This window comes from Triticum aestivum, chromosome 6A (assembly GCF_018294505.1).
Source record: "Triticum aestivum cultivar Chinese Spring chromosome 6A, IWGSC CS RefSeq v2.1, whole genome shotgun sequence".
NCBI lineage: Eukaryota > Viridiplantae > Streptophyta > Magnoliopsida > Poales > Poaceae > Triticum > Triticum aestivum.
The window spans coordinates 565,728,656-565,752,373 of record NC_057809.1 but is presented as its reverse complement, the minus strand read 5'-3'; the positions used below and the strand labels follow the sequence as shown (position 1 = coordinate 565,752,373).

Sequence of the window (23,718 nt, the reverse complement as noted above, 5' to 3'; positions counted from 1 at the left end):
ATGCTATTATAGTATCAATCTTGGATGTTTTATATGTTATTATATGCAATTATATATCATTTTTGGGGACTAACCTATTAACTTAGTGCCTAGTGCCAGTTCCTGTTTTTTTGCATGTTTTTGGCTTTTCAAAAAATCAATACCGAAAAGAGTCCAAACGGAGAAAAAATTTGGATTAATTTTTTCTGGACCAGAAGAGACCCTAGAAGGTTCGGGAGAAGGCAAGAAGATCCACGAGGGAGCGACAAGCTCAAGGGGTGCAACCCCGGGCTTGTGGGCCCCTCATGGCACCTCCAACCCCAATTCCATCTCTATAAATACTCAAATATTCCTCTGACATCATAGAGCCACCCGAAATACTTTTTCCGCCGCCGCAAGTTCTAGAACCATGAGATCCCATCTGGAGGCCTTCTCCGGTACTCTGCCGGAGGGGGAATCAATCACGGAGGGGCTCTACATCAACCTTGCCGCCCTTTAGTAGCTCGATGGCTTCTTCTCTCTCTTTTATCTTCAATACAATGTTCTTCTTTGATTTTCTTGGATCTATTTGACATAATGACTTTTTGCGGTGTGTTTGTTGGGATCCAATGAATTGTGAGTCTATGATCAGATATATCCTTGAATATTATTTGAGTTTTCTCCGAACTCTTTTATGCATGATTACTATAGCTTCGTATTTCTCTTCGATCTATTGATTTGGTTTGGCCAACTAGATTGATTTTTCTTGCAATAGGAGAGGTGTTTTGTAATGGGTTCGATCTTACAATGCTCAATCCCAGTGACAGAAGGGGACATAACATGTACTGTATCATTGCTATTAAGGGTAAAAAGATGGGGTTTATTCATATGTGAGTTTACTTTGTCTAAATCATGTCATCTTGCTTAAGGCGTTACTCCATTATTTATGAACTTAATACTCTAGATGCATGCTGGATAGAGGTCGATTTGTGGAGTAATAGTAGTAGATGCAGAATCATTTCGGTCTACTTGTCTTGGACGTGATGCCTATATATGATCATTACCTTGGATAGCGTCATAATTATTTGCTTTTCTATCAATTGCCCAACAATAATTTGTTTACCCATTGTATGCTATTTTCAAGAGAGAAGCCTCTAGTGAAAACTATGGCCCCGGGTCTACTTTTATCATATATTTAAACCAAAAATACCTTGTTGTGTTTTTTACTTTATTTTATCTTATTTTGTATTCTTGTTTGATCTATCTATCTATCACCATACAATTTAATCTTGCTCGTAACCGTTAAGGGATTGACAACCCCTTGTTCGTGTTGGGTTGTAAGGATTTGTTGTTTGTGTGCAGGTGCTGCTAAGGAGGTGTTGCTTGGTTCTTCTACTGGATTGATAACCTTGGTTCTTAACCGAGGGAAATACTTATCCCTACTGTACTGCATCATCCTCTCCTCTTCAAAGAAATGCCAACGTAGTTCACAAGTAGCATTGGTCTGTAGGGTCAGTCTAGATCCAGGCGGTAGCTAGGCATAGCGGCCTTATACCTAGTAGCCAGTCCGGGGGTGTCACAACACATGATTGATGTCTTGAGCTCTGAAGATGTCCTCTTGATTTGTCACAAGGATGAACTCCATAACATTGAATTCCATGCTAATATCAAGGTAATACACCAAACAATGGAGTATGACCTAATATTGGAAGAATTCCCGACCTTTGGCATCAATATGTACCTCCGGACACATGGTTGATAGGGTAGAGGTCGTGAAGCGAGTATGATGTGTGATCCAAAACAATCTTCTCACCTTTCTTGAGTTTTTTCTTGTATATTCAACTTAGCTCCCTTGCTACAGTGCCCAATGTAGGCGCAATGGGTTATAATGTGTCATGCTAGTATGTCATGATGGTCGTTACATAGATCAACCTCATTGTAGTGGTTGCTAACATGAAGGAAATACTTCATATGCTTTGATGTGCTAGTTTTCTTCAAGCCATTGGCAAAGGGATCCATGGACTAGCTCATGAATTTTCTGGGCACTAAAAACTTGAGGGTGTACGATGTTACCATCTTTGGGTGAGGGAAGCTGAGACTAATGGAGCCAGTTCCTCAAAAAAAACCGAATGGAGCCAATGAGGATGTACCATGATGGACATGTGGCCCTAACACATACTAGGGAAGACCACGTGGTTCATGTGTCGGTGTCATTGCTCCAACAAACACAAATGGACATGTTCAAGTCTTAGTTCTTTGAGCTTCTCGTTAACCTAGGGATTATCTTTTCATTTGAATTTGCTATACTAAGTCATCTCAATTTCTTCAGCTCAGAGTGTAGACATAAGTTCTTTTAACATATACCCCTATATAGTGTGCGAATAACTTTGAAAGATGGTCATTGGATGAAGCCAATCCGACTGTGCAGAGATGGCAAATCCGAGAACTACTGGCCGTTGGATATCATCTACATTCCATCAGATTTTGCCACATGTACAATCTAGAAGACTCCATGGTTAAACTTAAACATAATGCGCAAACCTCAAAACACAAGCACTTCTTCTTTGTTCTAGAATCTTCTGTATCATAATTGCTCAATTTTTTTTCTACATGAATTGCCATTATTTGTTTTTAATTTATGCCTTACAACGCACAATTTCATGAACCTTAAAATGGATTAGCTTTTTTTATGAAAACTAATTGATTTTGAATGAGATGAACTATAGGAATTAAATGAACATCTACATCATGCATATATGACTCCAAGCTTACATGCTATAATGTGGTATTTATTTATAATTTGGTTGCCAAATCTCATGCGTGCAATGCACGTGTACCTTACTAGTAACATATTGATTTCGAATCCAATTTTGATTAAAACTGCCATATGGTAAATCAACCATGAATTAAGTTGATTGGATCTAGTCTCCTGATTAATTAACTTGTTAATGTGGTATATCACAGGTAGTTCTTTGCAATAACAATATAGTAAAGTTGTCATATGACAATATATCTTATTTACATCTTGTTTGGTTCGCATGATTCTAATAAACACACAAGTATGAATACTTACGATTTAGATGTCATGCCATGTTTTTTTTTAAACAAGGCAAACAATTTGCGATTTTCATTGATTAAGGAAGAAGGTTTAGCAGAAACACACCAAGCGTGGAAAGAAACAATTACTTGCGTGGCATTATTACAATAGTGAAGTGCTTAGCCCCCGCCAAAGCAAAAAAACGGGCCTCCTCCTTGATCTTCGTCACAATCACCATCGTCGGGCGTTGAGGTTGCCGAAGACTCTGGCATTCAGCTCTCTCCAAATCTCCCATGCCATGCAATATTCAATCGTGCATGAAACAAAGCACATGAATGTGAAATAGAAGGTGACCGGCTACACCACGTGAACGCCCATATCCCTTGAAAGGGATTGGCTTGTCACAGAAACAAAATGGAAAATACTGATAGGTTGGACCCAAAGGAAATTTTTTGCTTTTCTGCAAAAACAACGCAGATATATTATCAAAGTTTACAAAAAATACAAAACACCTCAAACATAATAAAAATTACATCAAGATTTTGAGACCACCAAACGACCACTACCATCGTCAGATGAGCCGCCGATGCGTCACTCCTCTACCGGAGCCGGCTTGACCTTGTCGATGGCAGCTGAAAAGTCTTTGTGCAAGTGCCCCTAAGGGCCAGCGTCCTGGAGCCGCGGTCGTCGTTGTTGAACCCTTGAAAAGATATGAAGCACCTGCCATCAAATTTCTCCACATGACAAGAAACCCTAATCTGACCGCCCCAAGGAGATGATGGGAATCTACGTCAGAGCTCCGTCTACTACGTCCGGATGGACAAACTCAAGGAGGATCGAAGTCTGGAAGACAAACTCGAAGAAGAAGTGTCGCACCTGCAAGGACTAAAAAATCCGACCCTAAACTACTAACTGAAGTGGAGGCACCGGCCACCGGAGTGGGAGGCAGAGGGGAGACGAATCTTGCCGGCAAAGCCTGGAAGAAATAGTTTACCCTAACCGCCGAGAGATAGGGGAAGGAATTTTTTTTCTTTGAAAGTGCATGCAAGTAGAGCACAGGGAAAACTTTATAGATTTTTTTTTGCGAAAAAACTTTATATATTTTGATTGTACAGTACAAAACAAACATGTCCTACAAAATCGAAATTCGTTGAAAAAAAACTCTAAAAATCCTATAAAAACACCCTTTGCAGGATAAAGACCTCGTAGACTCGTGCACCCTGCACGCACACGTCTCACTTAACCTCGTGCGTGCACGCAGCTGTCTGCGCTAACCGTGAACAGCCGAGCGGTTGACCTCACACAGGAACCCACTACAGAGGTATACACACACATACACATACACGCGGATACACCGTCCATTCCATTCTAGCTCGACATGTAGCTAGTCCATATGCAGCCGACGCACATGCATGCAAACCAGCAGTACTGCACTACTACACTCCCAGTGAGCACCACAACCCCGAAGGTCCGAGCTCGCCGTACCGGCCCCCGCTGGCTGCCGCGACTTGAGGTGCACCGCCGCCCAAAAAGCCACAGCCACGCGCATGGACCGGCGTCCGTCCGGTGGATCTCGCGCAACGCACACGTACGACCACGAGCCAGGCAGCGTACCAACCGGCATGGCATGCCGTGCACAGTAGTGAGAAACCACGCCCTGGCTGTCCCTCCGGTCCATCCGTCAGCCAACGTAGGCTAGTAACATGGGCAGTGCTCCAGCTAGGGAAGAAGAAAATCTTTTTAAGCCCCGGGAGGCGGCTTCGCGCGCAGCTTCCCTTCCATGGGTGGCGCAGAGCACGGTGGGGGCAGGCGACGGCGACGGCGACTTGGGCGCACGGACAGCCGGCAGCCGGTCCGGTGGTGGTACTACGTACGGTCTTGTGGATTCGGTCATGAGTATTCAGTAGGTACGTCGCTGCCACGGGATCGGGATCAGGCTTGCTAGCTGGAGCTGCACTGGCCTCCGCCCGGCAGCATGCCAAAACGCGTCGAGGGAGGTAGCTGATGCGGTGATGATGCCGATAGCTCTCTCTCGCTTGGGGCAGGTTCCGGGGTAGAGACAGACAGCGATGGGTGTCGCTGAGACGCTGACGTAGCTTCGCGTAGGATATGAGGATATTTTGATCTCCCTGCTGTGTAGGATGATAAGTATCGTTCGTGTGTGCGTGTGTGCATGCATGGCCTTGTCAGAGCTGGCTGGCTGGCTGGCGCCTGTGTCCTGAGAGAGACCAGACCACCCTACCCTACGTGTACGTGTAGACACACCTTCAGATTCTCCGTGTGCACAGTGCATGCGGATGTGGTGTGCCCCACCCACCAGCCGGCCCGTGTTATTGAAACCACGAATCGCTGGTACTGAGCCTACTACACGCGCGTGTCGTACAAACACGAGATCCGCGTTGTTAATCATGGTGCCATGGGGAACGCTCGCTCGCTACTTCCTTCGTTTCTAAATATTTGTCTTTTTAGATATTTCAAATGGACTATTACATGCAGATGTATATAGACATATTTTAAAGTGTGGATTCACTTATTTTGTTTCATATATAGTCATTTGTTGAGATCTTTAAAAAAACAAGTATTTAGGAAGACGTTGGGCAGGTGTATCGTACGGAGCTACCCAGCGTACATCTCAAGGCAGGCAGATCACAAAGCTCGACCCGGTCGTGTACATGATTGCGAAGCTCAGATTAACAACACGTGCATGTACGCTGCCTTGCACTGTCAGCGAAATCGATCGGGTGAAAAGACGGAACCTTTGCTTCTCAGAAAAAAGAGAGGAGGAAATCCACTGTCAGCGAGATGGATCGAGTAGTATCTTTCCAGCGACCCAGATGGCGTTCGTACGTGCATCATCAACCTTTGTATACACTAATAATAATCGAAACTAAATAAATCTGTACGAACGTAACTCGCACGGCGGTACAAAAAGCGTCGACGGAGACGGTGCTGCTAGGCTGTCAGCATAATTTTGCCACGAGGGGAACGAGGATTTTGAATCCCTGGTCGATCGGGCCAATTATCACGGCGCACGACGGCACGGCAGGAGGTGGTTTCAGGAGGAAAACCCGAGGAAAGGTGCATACATTCCAGAGAGATGCCGGGCCGATCGGTCTTGACTTTCTGTGTCCTCCTCTTCCTCGGTCGGAGTGGAGTGGCGTGGACACAAGCAGCCCGGTCGGTCGTGTTCGTGGGTACAGGCTGCTGCATGCTGCATGCTGCACCGCGCACCGTACGCGACGCAGAATCTCGTGTCGGGAACATGTATGGGACGGGTGGCTACGCTAGTGTGCTAGTCTCCGTGTGCGTGCATGCGAGTGTCATGTGATTGGTCCAAGGAGGAGACCGGCCGGAGAAGAGAAACCATATGAATGGTCTCTCCCATGATGAGTCCAGTGACGACCATGGTTGGAGAAATGTTGGAGACACACCGTACCCTAGCTAGCTTGGGACCAGAAGAGAAGATTCCTTGCGGTTCGATCGGGTGCATAGTGCTTGTGTCGTGTGATCGGTTAGTATAGTAGAAGTAATTCTGGCTGATTGTTTTTTTTTGTACCTTGCCGATTGCTGTGTAGTGCACTAGTGCTCGTGTCGTGTGATCCGTTATTAGTTACAAGTAGTTCCTTTATCCTGTAATATAAGAGCGTTTTCGACACGGCGGAGGGAGTAGTTCTGTAATTGTTGTGTGGGATTAATAAGTAACTATGGGGCCAGGGCTGGGCTGTGTTGGTCAAGGACGGCGCCGGCCACTAGTTATTACGGGCAGGAAGCCAGGATCTAGCTATAGCTACAGCTAGCCGGTCAAAGTGTACAGATCAGTCCGGTGTGCCATCCATCCTCCTTTCTTATACAGTACTACTACTCCTATAGAATGACAAAAAAACAACAACCGTATCCATTCTGTTGTCTAGATAATGGTATTTACAAAAACAGTGCATGCACCATTTGCAGCTGCAGCTAGACTGCACTCTCGGTGCAAATAAAAGCACACCTGCCGACGAGCAGCCCTCCCTCTCCCTGGACTCGACATATCATATCAAAACACCTTTCCTTTTTCAAGGATAATCAAGAAACCCACCCGGGTCCAGGATCCCGGTACAAAAGGAAGAAAAGGTAAACAAATATTACTCCGGTCGACCATGCTCACGGTCTCACGCCACAGCCCGATCGCGACCGGTCCGTAGATTAATGCCGGTAAATGCACGTCCCGATCACCAGCAAGACAGCCGAGGGTAGGGGACAGGCAGTCTCCTCTCTCCAGTAAATCTTCCCCGAAATCCAGGACGGTCAAAAGAGACCAAGGCTGAAGACAGGCGACCAGAATAACAGCCTGCCTAGCCCCCATTTTTCAAACAAAGATTAATCAGATATACGGCATCGAACCCTGCTGTCGACGCACACACTTGACTTGATCACCCGTCCGCTACTATGCACCACCACGTAGCTTTCGGATCTTATCTCGGATGCAGAACGCGGCACCCGTCCACCTCACACAGTTGTCCCTCCGAAGAAGAAGAAGAAGAAGAAGAAGAAGAAGAAGAAGAAGAAGAAGAAGAAGAAGAAGGGCCAGTCTCTCGATCGGATGTCAGCAAACCAAACCAAACCAAACAAGACGCCTCATCTTAATAAAGAACAACGGAGCAAACAAAAGCTTAGCTGCCCGCCGGTACGCACGCGCGTACGTGGCGCCCCCACGCAGGGCGACGCGGTTTCGCAGCCAGCCTAGCTCGCACAAGAAGAAGAAGAAAATGAAATCTCTGCATGATGCCATCGCTTTTACTACTACTACTACACTACTACTAGGGAAGGATCGTCAAAGGGAGCAGCAGGGGGGAAATGGACAGCGGCAATTGATTTGGTTGGGTTTAATCTTGGGGCGACGACAGGACAGCCTGCCTCGAGGCGAGCAGCTGGAGTGCATTAGCAGCGGGGGACACTGAGCATGGGCCGGAAGCTTCCTTGCTTGCTTGCTGATGATCATAATTACTTAGAGGGTGTTTGGATCACTAGAGACTAGAGACTAGAGACTAGTAGTAGTCACCTTTAGTCAGTAAACCTCCCAACGTCCCTGACTAGTGGGTGACTAAAACTAGTTTAGTCCCTAGTCATCCCACCCCCAACTTTTACTGACTAGAGACTAGTAGTAGTCACCTTTAGTCAGTAAACCTCCAAACACCCCTGACTTTTACTGACTAAAGTCCCCCCCTCTCTCCTCTAATTGGTGTTGCACAAGGGACATTTAATACCAAGACATTTAATACCGAGACATTTAATGCTGACTAGTAGTAGTCACCTTCCAAACAGGGTCTGACTAAAAACTTCTAGTCTGACTACTACTAGTCACATGACTAGAGAGTATCCAAACACCCTTTTATTGTTATTATTCGCTTTTGGGTGATGGATCTTGTGTTATTTTCTAACTCGTGCATGTGTGGGTGTGGAGGGGGGACATGGTAACCTGCCTGGCTTATCCTGCCTGCAAGCTTCAGTGATATTACGATGCTAAATGCTCTTTTTTTACATGTCGTGGTAATTGGCAAGCTGATCTCTAGGCAGCTAAACTTTTCTGTATGTCAAAGGAACTTTCTGCTCAAGAAAAACACGTACGCGGTACGCTCAACGATCTTCGAAAAAGGTTTAGTTTCTTCAGGGCACCCGCCTAATCCAGAATCCGGGGAATGTTAGACTAGGATAAACCATCGGTCGACAACAGTGTTCAACCCAAAACAAGAAACTTTGAGGATTATGCATATGCTTTACGAATAGAGATGTTGCTGCAAAGGTATGAGATACGAACAGCTATATTGTGGATAGCTCCAAGAAAATGAAATAAAGTAGCTGACCCTTTTGATACGACGAAAATATCTATAGCCTATCCAAATAGCAATTCAGTAAGTACCTTTTCTTACATATAAAGATCGATTCAGCTTTACAACTGTCACAAAAAAGAGGAGGAGGACAACCGCTGTATCCATGGAATTACCACACTGGAAATTTAACTCATGTCTAATCCCCCCTTGACTATCCTCACTGGTTGGTGGCTATCTTCTCACGAATTCATTTCCGAGTTGAAAAAAATAGCACAGATCGAACACTTAGGAGACCTCAGTGTAGCGCCAAAAGATTCCGGTAAAAAGGGGCCTCGTTCTAAGTAAGTAAAAAAAATTTGGTGCATTACCTGCATCTTTGTTCGAGCACTGGAGCCACTATATATCTATGTCGCACTTCCTCGCGGGAAGTTGTTACTAGTGCTTAACAGCCGATGGACAGGTGCAGGCATATATTCTGTAACCTCAAAGGAAGATAGTGAAAGTAAGATCTGCATCCGTTGCTCTAACTGAATCACCAAAATACATAATTAAATTTCTAGCACTAGTGCACCATCTACACAACGTATTTTGTGAAAAGATGTTATAGATTATCAAACCACGATGGTTTACAGGCGAACACAACGTACAGTCAACACAAGTGCAAAAGAATACCTGGACCCATATGCGTTTATTTCTTGAACACATTCGCTGCTCCCAAATACCGAATGGTCTCAAATGCTAGTGATTACTGCAGATCAATATTCACACGGTGAAGGATCGCTAGTTCTAGTCGAGGATTCGTCAACGGCAAAGATCACTTCACTCCATACATCTTCTGAATTTCTGATGACAAATAAAATCGGTGTTGGTTTTCATCTGCAAGTTGGTGCTGAGAATCGGCCGATTTTCTGCATAAGACAAAGAAGCCCCACAATGCCATCATGTGCGTGCCATATACGGAGTAGCCAGCAACCGCAGACGGTAGATTAGGTGCACAATAACGTTGGCCTTTCAGTAGCTTTCATCGCCGATCCCTTTCCTTTATATCACAATCAAAGTGTGGTGCTGAGGAGTGCATTTCTCAGTCAACATCAGTCGGTCTCACCACCAGTGCTTCAGAATCGGTAGACATCGCATGCCAGTCTGTTATGCATGACGCGTGGATGCTCCGTTAGCATCACAGGAGGATTAGGAAAAACATTACAGAAAAATAAAGAGGATGCGTCGATATCACTTACGTAGCGTCTCGTCACAGTGATATATCTTTTTCGCGGCAGAAAACGCGTCTTCGCACAATATATTCTCTTCTCTACATCAAAGATTAATGTTCCAGACAGGGAGCACACATACTGAATATGGACGACCTGGTCTGCCTCCAGTCCCTGTTAGCAGACGTCTTGCTCTTCATTTTAATGGATCGTTGATGTTTCTTCTGGCAACCGCCTGAAATATTTGGTTCACTCTCTTGCCTACCCGGCGCCGAGTTCTTCGCTGAGGGAAACGTAGGAGAGTACGCCAGATTTATGCAGCGGGAAAATGTGTATTTTCAGCAGTACTTTACAACACACTCACAATACAAGATGTTTACACATGATGCCCTAGCAGAAGGCTACACTTTGTGACTTGTTAGCAGTGGAACTCCCAGACTGCATGAGATATGCAGTACTCCATCCGTCCCATAATATAAGACGTTTTTACAAGCTAAAACAGCTTGCAAAAACATCTTACATTGTGGGACGGAGGGAGTAGATGAGTAAAGTATCTACATATCCTCACATACATATGTGTTCGGCAAAACCTTGCATATGTGATGGCTGATATGCTACCAACAGATTCCAAATTTAGTACCTCCAGACTGCAAAATATGGCTGGCAGCCTGTTCCTGTGACTACTACAGAGCGAATATGGTGTTGCTACGCTACGCTGACGCTGACGCTCTGTTCAGTTCTACCTTTGTAAAGAAATATAAGAACATTTTGATCACTACCTTAGTGATTTAAATGCTCTTATATTTCTTTACAAAGGGAGTACATTGTAAAGGCAAAGGCAAAATAAGATTGTATTCGGCCTAACAACTGTACTATTTTATTTGCATCCATAACTCGGTGATCCCGTGAGCAAACATATCTGAGACAGGACATGTCCTTAGCACATTGGCAGAATAACGAGACCCGTATCGTTTTTGCCTGATTTTCATCATGATTATCATCCTAGTACCAGTCAAAAACATCCAGATCCAGGTCATCATCAGCATTCCCAGAAACATGCTCCCCTTCTCTAGCCTCAGATTGGCGTGTGCCCAGCTCTTTATCTGACCAATTTGAACCATTCTCTTCCTCCTCGATGAAATCCTGCAAAACATGCTTACAGAAGAATAGAGAAAGAATGCCAATGAAATAGATTCAGTATTAAACACTGTGTGTGTTAGTTTCAGAAAGGAAAAAAGAAACCTCATTTCCAGTGTCTCCTTCAATTGATCCAACCTCTTGTTTCTGTGCACTGTTCATGCCCCTCTGCAGATCTTCGATGTTGAGCTGTTTGATTACTTGTTTCAAATACAAAGTATCTGTGTAAAGTTGTAAAAACAGAAGCATCAAGTTAAGAAAAATCACAAATCAGACATTGGCAGGACCACTTGTAAAGCAATTGCTAACCTCTTGAGCGATGAAGTATAGCATCGTGGACTTGCATTGGATGTTTTTTCTCCTCAGTTTTAAACTTTTGCCGCACCTGATCACGGGACTTATCAGGGAATAGTTGCTGTATCATTGCAAAATTGCTACCAAATTGTTGAAGACCCTGGACAAGAACAGATAAAAGGTTGAAGTTTCCCATAGGCAAGCCAAGACGTCAGCACGCAAAAGATATATTCAACATGAAAAAAGTTGCCCGAGTAGTTGATATCTAAATACCTGGTAAAACAAGTCAGTGTCAGATTTCGACCATTTGGCCCGTGTTTGTTTGTTCATGTAGGAATAGTAATTCAGTTTGGTTGCGTTTTCTAGCACGTGGTTCTCTATTCTGTCATTGTCATAGTTCTCTCCAAAAGGATCAAAAGTGTCGGTACCTCCAAATTGGGAGCTGATGTGAAAAGATATCAACAAAGAACAGGACATGTGAAAAATCAGTAGAAAATGTGATTGAAGCAGTATATCAGCCCATTAAATATAAGAATACAAATTTATATGCTAGAACAAACAACTGCAGCAGCAATGCCAAGTTCAAATGACCTATTTGAATCAGTAAAGCATCTCCATGATAAAAATAGCTTGCAAATCAGTCTGCATTGTCAATGACTGGCTATTTTGCAAATCAGTCAGCTACCCTGACGCTCTGTTCAGTACATTGTAAAGGCAAAAGCAAAATAAGCTTGTATTCGGCCTAACAACTGTACTATTATATTTGCATCCATAACTCGGTAACCCCGTGAGCAAACATATCTGAGACAGGACACATGTCCTTAGTACATCGGCAGAATAACGAGACCTCGTAACGTTTTTGCCTGATTTTCATCATGATTATCGTCCTAGTACCAATCAAAAACATCCAGATCCAGGTCATCATCAGCATTCCCAGAAACATGCTCCCCCTCTCTGACCTCAGATTGGCGCGTGCCCAGCTCTTTATCTGACCAATTTGAACCATTCTCTACCTCCTCGATGAAATCCTGCAACACATGCTTAAAACAGAAGAAGAGAGAAAGAATGTCAATGAAATAGATTCAGTATTAAACACTGCGTGTGTTAGTTTCATCAAGGAAAAAAGAAACCTCATTTCCAGTGTCTCCTTCAATTGATGCAACCTCTTGTTTATGTGTACTGCTCATGCCCCTCTGCAGATCTTCGATGTTGAGCTGTTTGATTACTTGTTTTAAATACAAAGTATCTGTGCAAAGTTGGAAAAACAGAAGCATCAAGTTAAGAAAAATCACAAATCAGACATATTGGCAGGACCACTTGTAAAGCAATTGCTAACCTCTTGAGCGATGAAGTATAGCATCGTGGACTTGCATTGGATGTTTTTTCTCCTCAGTTTTAAACTTCTGCCGCACCTGATCACGGGACTTATCTGGGAATAGTTGCTGTATCATTGCAAAATCACTACCAAATTGTTGAAGACCCTGGACAAGAACAGATAAAAAGGTTGAAGTTTCCAATAGGCAAGCCAAAACATCAACAAGAAAAAGGTATATCCAACATGAAAGTAGTTGCCTGAGTAGTTGATATCTACTCCCTCTGTTCCCAAATATTTGTCTTTCTAACATTTCAAATGGACTAGAACATACGGATGTATGTAGACATATTTTAGAGTGTAGATTCACTCACTTTGCTTCGTATTTAGTCACTTGTTGAAATCTCTAGAAAGACAAATATTTAGGAACGGAGGGAGTAAATACCTGGTAAAATAAGTCAGTGTCAGATTTCGACCATTTGGCCCGTGTTTGTTTGTTCATGTAGGAATGGTAATTCAGTTTGGTTGCATTTTCTAGCACGTGGTTCTCTCTTCTGTCATTGTCATAGTTCTCTTCATAGTTCTCTTCAAAAGGATCAAAACTGTTGGTATCTCCAAACTGGGAGTTGCTGTGAAAAGACATCGACAAAGAACATGACATAGGAAATGTCAGTACAAACTGTGATTGAAGGAGTATACCAGCCCATCAATATAAGAAGACAAATTTAGATGCTAGAATAAACAGCTGCCGCAGCAATGCCTAGTTCAAATAATCTATTTGAAACAGGGAAGTATCTCCATGATGAAATAAAAAGCTTGCAAGTCAGTCTGTAGCATTATTGTCAATGACTGGTTATTTTTACAACACTTTAGGTAAAAATATCTGGATAGAAAATAAGAAATGGCAGTTAAACACGAGATAGAGCTAATATCCATGCATGAATATTTGAAGTGAAAAAAGAGAGCACACCTTTGATTAGAGGATGATGGTCCTGACAGAATTGTTTTACTCTAGGAAAAGTCAAAACAAAATCATGAAACAGTAGCACAATAATGTTTCAAAAACAGAACCACCAGCTGCGTCTCAACCCAGCTCACCTTAATACGCTCTCTGGCCTCTTGTAACAATCTGAGATGCATCACACTTAGCTTCATGTGTGCTATCTCATGATCAGGTTTTTCCAGTAAAGTTTTGACTTCTGAAACTACAAAGGCCAAAAATACAAAAGATAATAAGAGCTCATATCATGTACAATCGATGCTTGGATATCTGGGCGCCGTTGTTATTTTAGCCAGATACCTTTTGTTCTTTTTTGACGAATTCTGTGAGTAAGCTTCTTGTCAGTCCGTTCTGTCAATTTATCTTTCATGGCTCTCTTACGACCAGGTGATGATACTTCACTTTTATTTTTCTGCTGCTTCTTCTCAGGCAGTTCTGATCTGTTGGAAATCCTTCGAAACATGCGAGAGTGATTAGAGAAATTTGCCAAACTAACCCATACCAAAAAGGCCATGCTGGAGGAGAAGCAAGCAATAATGTAGTGGTGGCTGCTCGTGGGGCACCACATGCAAGCTCCTGGTTTTTCACTGGGGCAAATATTGAGCTATCTACTTTAGACACAATTAGTTTTCTAACTATTCGTATCTGGCAATTGAGGACAGTGCCCTACTTAATATTTGAGCTGAACAATACACCACTATGCCCTTCAATATTAAGAAAAGTATCTTCAGAAACAATATTTTCCCTTCAATATTTGGCCTTCGTAAATTAAAAACCAACCATAGATTTAGCACAACAATGTGTGGGGCCAATTCTAGTTATATTGAGGTCAAATTCCAGATATATATTTGTCACAAACTACTTACTAACACAAAAGGTCAATACTATCTTCTATGAGAGCCTCCATGAGAGAGCAGCCCATGCTCCTCCTCACTGCTACTCCAGCTACCGTGTGGAAATAACATCAAAGTACTATCCTTGCATCAATAGCACCACCAGCCGGTTCCGACTAGCCGCTTTCTTTTCCATTTATTTGTGGCTCATGGGTGCTCTAATCCCTTTCTATGTAACTAAACATTATTTACTTCTCCTCTGAAATGCATTGGCAGTACAACTGCCTGCCCCCTCAAAGAAAAACAAACCAAGTGATCCATCCTTCCAAGTCCTCAGATACTATTTGAAATCTAGTATAGAACAACCAAATCATTCGATAGTTCTCGGGTTCTACTATAAAAGAAAAGGATGGAAATTCTGATTATTAACCCATCCAAAAGAAGAACATGTGGCACCCAAAATTAGAAATGCAGACAGCGTGCTCTTCACTGCACCTATCTTCACGCCATCCTATTATGAACCTAAATTTGCGTGCATACAGAGAGAAAGTAAATCTAACCAGGGAACATAATCCATCCACCACATCGACTAAATTAGCATGCTGCCGAAGCCCAGCATCGGAGCCACTTCCACACTATTCCTAGTTCCATTTCATCCATGTGTATACGAGTCAGGAAAACGCGAGCAGAAACTTACCAGATCGAATATCAGGAAACATAAGTAGATTGCAACCAAATCTGCACCCGTGACGCAAGGACGGCGGCGGCCAGTGAGTGGCGCTAAAGCATGCCGGGAAACCAGCAGATGGGAGAGGGAAGCAGTTGAGGGAGCGACGTGGGGGCGGGGCCGCTCGACCGAGGAGTAACCTAGGCGGGTGAGGAGAGATGAACGCGACGCGGGAGGGGAGGTGGGGCGCCGCAGGGGCGGTCGTACCGGCGGCGCGCGGAGGGGGAGCCGCGGCGGCGAGCGGAAGAGAAAGTGGTGGCTACGGCGTCGTCTGGAGCAGCGACGCTTCTGGCCCGTCGCAAAAAGTAGCTCCATAAGGCCTCTGGCCCATCATCATGGTCATCTGCAGTGGGCCATTAACCGGTCACTTGCGGCCGCGGCCCGTGCCGCCGTGCGCCTCATCCGCGCCCCCTCCTCCTCGTCGTCGTCAGTCAGCGACGGACCGAGCCGCCGAGCACCCACCCCAGCGAGCCTGCCCACCCGAACGATAACCGGCATGGCGGCGGCGCTATCCGCGCTGCTCCCGCGCGCCGCGGCGGTCCGCATGGTGGCGCCGCGCGCCCGCCCTGCCGCCGCCGCCGCGTCCCGCCTCCTCTGCGCCGCGGCGGCGGGGGAGGCGTCGAGCTCGCCCGCAGCGCCGCGGAGGCTGGTGCTCTACACCAAGCCCGGGTGCTGCCTCTGCGACGGCCTCAAGGAGAAGCTCCACGCCGCCGTCCTGCTCGCCGGCACCCCCTACTCCCTCGCCTCCCTCGAGCTCCAGGCAAGCAAAGCCAGAACCACTTCGTAATCTCTTTCTCGTGCGGAGATGGATGGATGCTTACTTTGGGGATGCTGGACTGATTCGATCAGGAGAGGGACATCACGACGAACCCGGAGTGGGAGCGGCTGTACCAGTACGAGATCCCGGTGCTGGCCAAGGTGCTCCCCGACGGCACCGAGGTACCCATTGATCCGCTCGCGACTTACCCTTTCTGCCATGTTTTCAGCTACGCAATGCAAGCTTGCACAGAGCCAAATTATGATACCAGTATCCAACATGTGGCTATATCAATGTCTCAATTCGATGAACGAAAGCAGACAGAGGTTATGCTTCGCTGGTTCACTGTAGTTGGTATAATCGCCACAAATAATAAAATCATAGCTTCGTTGTTCGATGAAGAACTATTAATCATATCAGGATATGTTTGGCCAGCACAAACTTGATAGAGGCTTACCACGCATTTGTGCCTCGACGTGCACGCGCTTATAATAAGATCACTCCAGACAAATCAGCAATTTTTTTTAAAGATAATCCGATGGTGAAGACAAGGAATTCTCTCCTACTTTCCAGCTCGCCTAAAGACCATTCCTTATTGGTATCTGATAGATATTTCAATCATTGTGAATTTGTGATGATGCATTATTTGTGAGAGTTACCCCCTTGGTGTTTTATTATTCTACAGGCTTCATTGTTTGGAATAACATGAACTGACGTAAATGTGACTACTCATATTACAGGAAATACTTCCGAGGCTGTCTCCCCGGCTAACTGTGGAGCTCATACAAAAGAAAGTATCCAGCGTGTTTGATCAGTAAGGATATAATTGTACTTCAAAACTTCAATCGTCAGCTTTGCATTTAGAGCTGCAGCTGTAAGAGTGGCAATAGGTGATATGACGATTGGTGTTATTTTCCTTTGTTGTAAGTTGTAAACCATGATTTTCAATTGCTTAACTTATTTTTTATACATTTAGTTTGGTTTACGCATGTCTTCTCAATATCGAATTCATACAGAGAAACATCCAAAACACGAGAAAGATCTAAAATGTTATTTTCTCTGTGTGTGTGTCGGGGGGCGGGTATACATGTTTAGCTGATAGTCAGCCATGCCACAAGAAAATACAGTTGCAAAACTTACAATTGTTGGTTTTCTCTTGTTAACAAGTGAAAAACTTTATGCAAGGAGCATTTACAGAACATCCGACTCATAAGCAAGATTCAGGCTAGTAAATCAATATCCAAGGGGCTCTTGGAGATAAGAGCAATGTCTGGTGTATGCAAATGCATGAGCTGCCTGGGGAAAAAATGGTTACTGAACAGATAAACAACTAAGAACATGTCTTTAGGAACATATGGTGGGCAGCCACTTTTGTAGCTGTAACCTGCTAATTCTACTATACATGGACCCTGGGATTTATCCAGATTTCATGTGAGTATAAGTTTATAATTAAACTTGGCCTAGATTTCTTACAAAATAGGACGTTAGTTTAAGCATAGAGTTGCTACATCCCAAATTCCCAACCTTGGTGCAACTCGCGATATGTTATCGAAGTGTTGCACTGTAATATAAGCTGCAAAGTAGTCTTAACATGCAAATTCTGATCTGCCCGAGGCTGGGAGGCCTGCTTTTGTTGAATTCAAATTGGAACTTGAATCTTGCTCGACTGCACAAGTACCTGGAGAAAATTCAACATAAAAACAAAATTCAGACCAGTATACCTTCATGAGTGTATATATCATGACCGTACAAGTACCTGGAGAAAATTCAACATGGAAACAAAATTCAAACCATCTTTGTTTATATCATGCATTTTCTTTTTAATTTTTTTAAAAGGTTAGGTAAAGGCGTTGTTTATTCTTTTTATTATAACTAACAGCGGTAAGGTAAGAGATGAACTGCAGTGGCGTATTCTATAGTATATTATTATTAGCAAGATACATATTAGTCCCAAATATATCAAATGATTTAATGACTACATTGGTAAACCCATACACAATTTATTTTTACCTTACTATGGTTGGGATGATGGTGCAATGGAGGTTGGTGCTGCCACTGCATTGCCACTTTGCTTGTGCCCAGGTCCATTCCCGCTATGACGCTGTGTTGGTAATTGAAGAGAGATTGTCATTGGAGGAAGTCGCATTAACATGCGACGTGAATTGGTTGCATTTAGTTTCATCCAAGCAGGGCATGAACAATGTGCACAAAGATTGGTTCTACTTGGCTGTGAATATGGAGGCATGGAAGGGGATGACATTGGCTGTGAATACGGAGGCATGGAAGTGGATGACATTTGCGTTGGAGATGAGCTAGGAGCAAATGACGGAACGAGGGCTTGCAGACGCGGAGCCAACTTGAGATCCTTGATTCTACCAAAAAACGATGGGTCTAGGCCAAGGTTCATTGAACTTGATTCTGTGATGATTTCAGCTAGCTGTTTCAGCCTCCCCATTTCTTCGTAAACGCCGTCATCTGGGGAGAGGGAAACTTGGACTATAACTGGTGGGGCAATCGTTGAGCCATTCTTATTTGTCAGATCTATGTATATGTCCTGCATGTAGGTAGCATGTTGTCACTTTATGTCAAGATCTTCTAGGAAAGATGTTAATCAGAAGAAGAAGAAAAAACCATATGAGATATAGAAAGGGGGGAGCTCATATGGTACCTCATCCAGTAAATGCCCAAGATCCTCCTTCATTTCCTCAATCAGTCCCCTCAACTGGCGAATGCTCATGTCAAGCGTTACATTGAAAATAGGCTGTGCAACTTGTAGAATGGAATCATCCTGTAGGGGTTCTAATTCTATTGTGATCCCTCCTGGGAACCCCATCATCTGTACGCACAATGGATATCCGAAGACCGATGGTGTCAGCGATAAATTCACCTGCTGAAGTGTAAGCTGGATCAAGTTTTTCCTCAATGCGTGCATGGATCGTGCACTTATGGAGGTGTTTATTGGGTCAGGAAGAACATCAAATTCTACAGCAGTGAAACTCAGGAATAATGCCTGCATAGAGACGGAAACCTGCAGAATTGTCTCGGTCAGTATTCAGTAAATCTTCTCGAGTGGCTTGAATTGGGGTTGGTAGTGGTAGCATACCGTAGTGTTGGGGACTCCAATTTGACGGTTTATCTCTTGTTGTAGCTCGGCGGCATGTGGAGTGAGTTGCGCAAGTGGCTTCAACAAGATGAAACCAGCCTGAATTTCATCTGGAGAAGTGAATGTTTTGTCGTCAAAACATGGGAACTGCTGACTGCTGTAGCAGATTGTTGACTATGGTTGATTACTGAAGGGGGTTCTAGTATTTTACTGTATATTTAGATTCATGGCATAGTTCCTATCGAAGACATGGAGCTTTGGAAGGTACGCATGGCTGGAGATAGCTGATCATGGCTGAAACCTGGTGCTGAAGAAGCCGTCCTTACCGATGAGTGTGCCGGGGGCATCAGGCACGCTGTTCCCCGGTGATCGGAATTGAAGGAGCATGAAGAAGGCCGAGAGGAAGACGACGACACCGAGGACCAACGCGACGACACACTTAGCGCTGAGAGCCGCGCCCACTTGAGCGGTGCATCGACGAACCGCGGCGCCGTTGCTGGTTGACGTCTCAGGGAGGCGTCCAGCCTGCTCAGCATCACCGGCTTTCTTGCCCATGGCGAGCGCATCTGCCACAGGTCTCTCTGGCTCCGAGGCTACCACTCAGTGTAGGTAGAGATCATCAGAGCTGGAGGGGGACTGCTGAGGCTGCGTTGCGTCCGGGATCAACCGGAAGGCTGGCGCTGGTGCTCGCCGTGGCCGCACCGGTGACGTGAACAGGGCAGGTAGTAGCACAATCAAAACTGGAGGGCACTAGTAAAATCATCAGGCCTTGTTTACACCGGCGGGTGGGCATTAGGAACGGTGGATGGGAATTGGGAAGGGGGGCAGCATAGGCCGGCTGTTTTGACTTTTGCTCGTTTCACAACTTCTTCTATCATTTAGTTTGCTTTCATGCCAGAGCTGTTCTTACTGGCATCTAAAAATCATCATCTCTTGTCTTTGCCACATAGTTAATGCAGAAAGAAACGGAAAACTTTAGTTTCGTGCTGCTATGCTAGGTTAGATGAGGCAGCGTTGTACCAAAAAACTTGGTTTGCTAGAACTTTTACCTTTTGAATTTTAGTTTAGCTTATTATGTTCTGCACATTTGGACGCTCTGTTTTGTTGTTTGGTCCGTTGTCCCTTGATAGTGGAACCCTTTTTTGGATCTTATGATTTTTTTTAATGGAAACTCTTTCGATCTTGAGGGGGTTTTGCCATCCCTTTCATGCGTTCACTTTGCTCGCATTCTTATCTTCGCCTGTGGAGTCGGAAAGCAAGGTTAGTTGGAAAAAAGCAAGCAGAATGAAACAAACAAAGATAGAAAATAGAGCAAGATTACCATAAACGTACAGGATGACTTCATGTGAATAATAAGATAATAACAGTATTTAAAATGCTTACTCGTATTTGGCCGGTGCTTACAAAGCCAGCAATCTGATTTCTTTACACGAGTGCTTACCGCATCACCTATTAATACAATTTGTTAAAAGATGCCACCACGCTACTAATTCCGCAGCTTACATTACAATCCGTCTGACTCGTCATAACCGAGAGGCCGAGAGGAGGTAAGGGCAACGTACAATGGTTGATAAGATATCTTAAATCTAGCATGTAATTTAGAGATGTCAAAAAAAAAGTTTAATGGATTATCTTTTAGTCTTATCTTCAATAGCTAGTTGTTCCTAAAAACATGGTGAGACATGTTAACAGATCATCTCTTAAATAAAAAAAAGACAAGCATTTACTTATGATTTCTCTCTCCCCTTCACCCCAGCATTTATCCTACATGACACTCCTAAGATAGAACCATTGTACATATGCCCTAAGTATCGATGATACAAAAGATGGACAAGACCAAAGCTAAGATAGAAAGAACACACCAAGACATGGTATACTTCGGCATGCCTCCACTCTCCAACCAACCATAATACAACAAGGCTAAAGTGGATCATGATTACATTGCGTACAGTACATGCCATGAGTTCTCCACTAGCGTGAAATGTTCGAACCAAACATGAAGAAATAACTCTACCTCCCCCCCCCCCCCCCCCCCCCCCCCCCCCACAAAGTGAACAACAATCTGGGCTAATGCGCAACATCGAACGGGTTTAGTCTAGATGAGCTTCTTTTTCCTGAAGTACCCTTGAAGGTGCCACAACTGCAAAACCGACACCACGACGCAGACGCCCAGCGACATGATGCTGAACCAAGCAACCCTGCCGTTTGTTTTCTCGCTCACCTCCCTCATCTCCGCTTCCCTGCATGGACAGACCAAGGCAGTCACTGGCTGTACCGCCAACTTAAAAGTCTTGCACTTTTTTCACGTCACAAGCGCTTTCAGGACAAGTGTTAGCCATTTTCTAGCAGACAGCAGTCATACACCAAAAGCTTTAGAAAGTTAAAAGCCTCAGTTCAAGCAACAAACGATATTGCCTGAAACTTATGTCAAGTGTGGAAGACTTGCCTTGCTTTGAGGTATACCATGTTCTGATGAATCGACTGTACAGCCACTTCAAGCTTCCTAAGCTCTAGTTCTACGCCCTACAAAAATATTCATATTGCACACAATTAGAGACATGAGCAATACATGAAACTGGACCCCAGCGAGACCTGACTGATCGGTGGTTTGGCAATTCATAGCCTCACCTCTATTTTTTCCTTCTTAGCGATAGCATCCCAATCCTTTGTTGCAATTCCAGTCTTCCAATCAAGATTTACAGATACGCCTGATCCTTTCTCTGCACTATCTATCCAGAAGCAGGCAAGGAAGTTTCCAGCTTCCGAGGTTGTGAATGCAAATTGACCAACTGTAATGTTTCCACTTTCATGTAAGGTGTACCCATATGGTGAAGTAACCTGCAGAAAGCACAAGCATTTACAGAACTGTAACAAAGGAGAGTGCAAATCAAGCAAATTCTTAAGCTCACGCGGTTGGACTATAGGACTAATTCTTCCACTATTATACTGCAAATTGTCTTGATGAGTAAAAAAAAAAGCTGGCCAAGTTCTTAATGATAAGAAGCTAACATTTATTCATCAGCTGCAGGACTAAGTACTGTTCAACATGTAGCACAAATCAAAGTAAATTTTCCAATCACAGCAGAAAATATGGGTAAAACATCTGATCATGCTTCTAGATAGTTTTCAGTTATAGTGACAAACAATGGGCCATGGATGCAATATATCTGATCACGAAATAAACAATCTCTTCACATAACTAAAGCTATAAGATTCGACATATACGTCCATATAAAGTAGCATCAAATGTGTCTACTTGTTTGCAAGCTTGCACATTAAGTCTGCCCTTTATTTAATTTGCTCTGTCATTCCTTTTGCAACGATGCATTCTTATTAGTCACCTTTTTTACGCCTCACACCCATGAGATCTTATAAATAAAGAAGTCGGTAGAAAAGCAAATTCAGAATCCTGTGAGCCGAATCAGCCGGTTTATATATATGCTGCGGCGAGTGATGTCCTGGAAGGAAACCACCATGGCTTTAGACAGAAGGAATCACCGAATCAACATGGTTCAATTAACCAGAGAAATCTAGTGATCTCATCGGACCGAGCACCACAGCGTCATCGACTTAAAGAGCCGAGCAAATCTTGTTAAAAAATAGCAGCCAGATATTCTAGAACCATCATTCATTCTACTGTCGTCATATCGCACAATGAAAAACATATCTGAATAGACTGAACCATATGAGCACTGCGACATCATTCACACTAGCTCCGGTTCCAATCAACCGTAAATCTGCGTGCCGCGGCAGCCGCAGGCCGCAGCAAAACCAGGACCTCTATACCGCTGCTCCCCCCGACACACAAATCTAGTACCGCGTGATCAACTTGATTCGTCCAGATTATCGATCCGAGATAAATGAAAGCAATCCATCGCGCAGTGGAATCTATCTATCTGTATGGAGCACGAGGCGGGTAGGCAGCGATGGATTACCTTGACGGCGATGGTGGGGTGGGCGGAGGGGTGGGACTCGTACATGAGGGCGTAGTCGGCGAGCACCACCACGTTGGCCTGGATCTCCTCCGACACGCACTTGGTCCCGGTCTGCGGCATGTCGAGCCACACGGCCTCCGCGCAGATGGACGCGGCGGCGAGCAGCAGGGCCGCCGCGAGGGCTAGCGCCGCCGGCGCGGGCATCGCCGCCGATCTGGGAATCTCCGCCTCGCGGTGTCGGGCTCGGGGCTTTGGGGAGGGGGAGGGAGCTGCAGTCGTGTGGGGTGGGCGATGACGTGGGTGGGAGGCTCAGTCCTGGCGGCCGTGCTACGGGGGATAAGCTAGGGGCATATCTGGAATTCTTTACTTCGGTTTTTTTTTTGAGCAAATTCTTTACTTCGGCTGAGGGTGCACGTTTTTTTTAGGGGCGGCTGAAGGTGCAGGTGAAGTAGTCTGGTTGTGTGATGGGCTGATGGCTCTGCCTCTATGGTAAGTGGGCCTGGGGACAGGGAGTTTTAGCTCCCAAGCTCAGTAAACATTAAATTTTCCCCTAAAAAGCAAAAATTAAATTTTAATAATAAAAAAATACTGAAAAGTCATTTTGCCA

The 23,718-nt window shown here is 44.5% G+C and overlaps 4 protein-coding genes across 4 annotated transcripts; 1 reads left to right on the top strand and 3 right to left on the bottom strand.

Annotated features, from left to right (window-relative positions):
- Positions 1 to 10,564: 10,564 nt before the first annotated feature.
- Positions 10,565 to 15,269, bottom strand: LOC123128563 (transcription factor TFIIIB component B'' homolog). Its single transcript, XM_044548599.1, has 11 exons — positions 14,057 to 15,269; positions 13,855 to 13,961; positions 13,727 to 13,767; positions 13,202 to 13,385; positions 12,781 to 12,925; positions 12,575 to 12,690; positions 12,339 to 12,472; positions 11,718 to 11,886; positions 11,460 to 11,604; positions 11,256 to 11,371; positions 10,565 to 11,156 (listed from the first exon to the last, which is right to left on the bottom strand). Exons 1-11 carry the CDS (start codon positions 14,322 to 14,324, stop codon positions 11,016 to 11,018), a joined length of 1,566 nt encoding a protein of 521 aa, XP_044404534.1. The 5' UTR covers positions 14,325 to 15,269; the 3' UTR covers positions 10,565 to 11,015.
- A 107-nt stretch (positions 15,270 to 15,376) lies between these two features.
- On the top strand, positions 15,377 to 17,048 carry LOC123129706 (uncharacterized). Its single transcript, XM_044549764.1, has 4 exons — positions 15,377 to 15,410; positions 15,493 to 16,076; positions 16,166 to 16,255; positions 16,814 to 17,048. Exons 1-4 carry the CDS (start codon positions 15,377 to 15,379, stop codon positions 16,889 to 16,891), a joined length of 786 nt encoding a protein of 261 aa, XP_044405699.1. The 3' UTR covers positions 16,892 to 17,048.
- A 336-nt stretch (positions 17,049 to 17,384) lies between these two features.
- Positions 17,385 to 20,769, bottom strand: LOC123128561 (uncharacterized). The gene is made up of 6 exons (XM_044548597.1): positions 20,560 to 20,769; positions 19,503 to 20,416; positions 19,177 to 19,286; positions 18,742 to 19,101; positions 18,084 to 18,627; positions 17,385 to 17,751 (listed from the first exon to the last, which is right to left on the bottom strand). The coding sequence occupies exons 2-5, from the start codon at positions 19,729 to 19,731 to the stop codon at positions 18,088 to 18,090; spliced, it is 1,239 nt and encodes a 412-aa protein (XP_044404532.1). The 5' UTR covers positions 19,732 to 20,416; positions 20,560 to 20,769; the 3' UTR covers positions 17,385 to 17,751; positions 18,084 to 18,087.
- Positions 20,770 to 21,024: 255 nt separating this feature from the next.
- LOC123128562 (transmembrane emp24 domain-containing protein p24delta3) lies at positions 21,025 to 23,419 on the bottom strand. Its single transcript, XM_044548598.1, has 4 exons — positions 23,112 to 23,419; positions 21,805 to 22,014; positions 21,623 to 21,699; positions 21,025 to 21,416 (listed from the first exon to the last, which is right to left on the bottom strand). Exons 1-4 carry the CDS (start codon positions 23,313 to 23,315, stop codon positions 21,272 to 21,274), a joined length of 636 nt encoding a protein of 211 aa, XP_044404533.1. The 5' UTR covers positions 23,316 to 23,419; the 3' UTR covers positions 21,025 to 21,271.
- Positions 23,420 to 23,718: the final 299 nt, after the last annotated feature.

Bases quoted from the DNA above. Each gene is read 5' to 3' on its own strand.
- LOC123128563 (XM_044548599.1), bottom strand. From the start codon at position 14,324: ATGTGGTGCCCCACGAGCAGCCACCACTACATTATTGCTTGCTTCTCC. The intron at 13,386-13,726 runs GTGTGCTCTCTT...GTCTTTTCACAG, and splicing joins CCATCATCCTCTAATCAAAG to CAACTCCCAGTTTGGAGATA. The intron at 12,926-13,201 runs GTATTTACTCCC...GTTCTTGTCCAG, and splicing joins ACACTGACTTATTTTACCAG to GGTCTTCAACAATTTGGTAG.
- LOC123129706 (XM_044549764.1), top strand. From the start codon at position 15,377: ATGCCGGGAAACCAGCAGATGGGAGAGGGAAGCA. The intron at 15,411-15,492 runs GTTGAGGGAGCG...GCGACGCGGGAG, and splicing joins GCAGATGGGAGAGGGAAGCA to GGGAGGTGGGGCGCCGCAGG. The intron at 16,077-16,165 runs GCAAGCAAAGCC...TGATTCGATCAG, and splicing joins TCGCCTCCCTCGAGCTCCAG to GAGAGGGACATCACGACGAA.
- LOC123128561 (XM_044548597.1), bottom strand. From the start codon at position 19,731: ATGGGCAAGAAAGCCGGTGATGCTGAGCAGGCTGGACGCCTCCCTGAG. The intron at 19,287-19,502 runs GTAAGGACGGCT...TCACTTCTCCAG, and splicing joins TGCCCCCGGCACACTCATCG to ATGAAATTCAGGCTGGTTTC. The intron at 19,102-19,176 runs GTATGCTACCAC...ACAATTCTGCAG, and splicing joins TTGGAGTCCCCAACACTACG to GTTTCCGTCTCTATGCAGGC.
- LOC123128562 (XM_044548598.1), bottom strand. From the start codon at position 23,315: ATGCCCGCGCCGGCGGCGCTAGCCCTCGCGGCGGCCCTGCTGCTCGCC. The intron at 21,700-21,804 runs GTGAGGCTATGA...ATATTTTTGTAG, and splicing joins CTAAGAAGGAAAAAATAGAG to GGCGTAGAACTAGAGCTTAG. The intron at 21,417-21,622 runs GCAAGTCTTCCA...CTGTCCATGCAG, and splicing joins ATGGTATACCTCAAAGCAAG to GGAAGCGGAGATGAGGGAGG.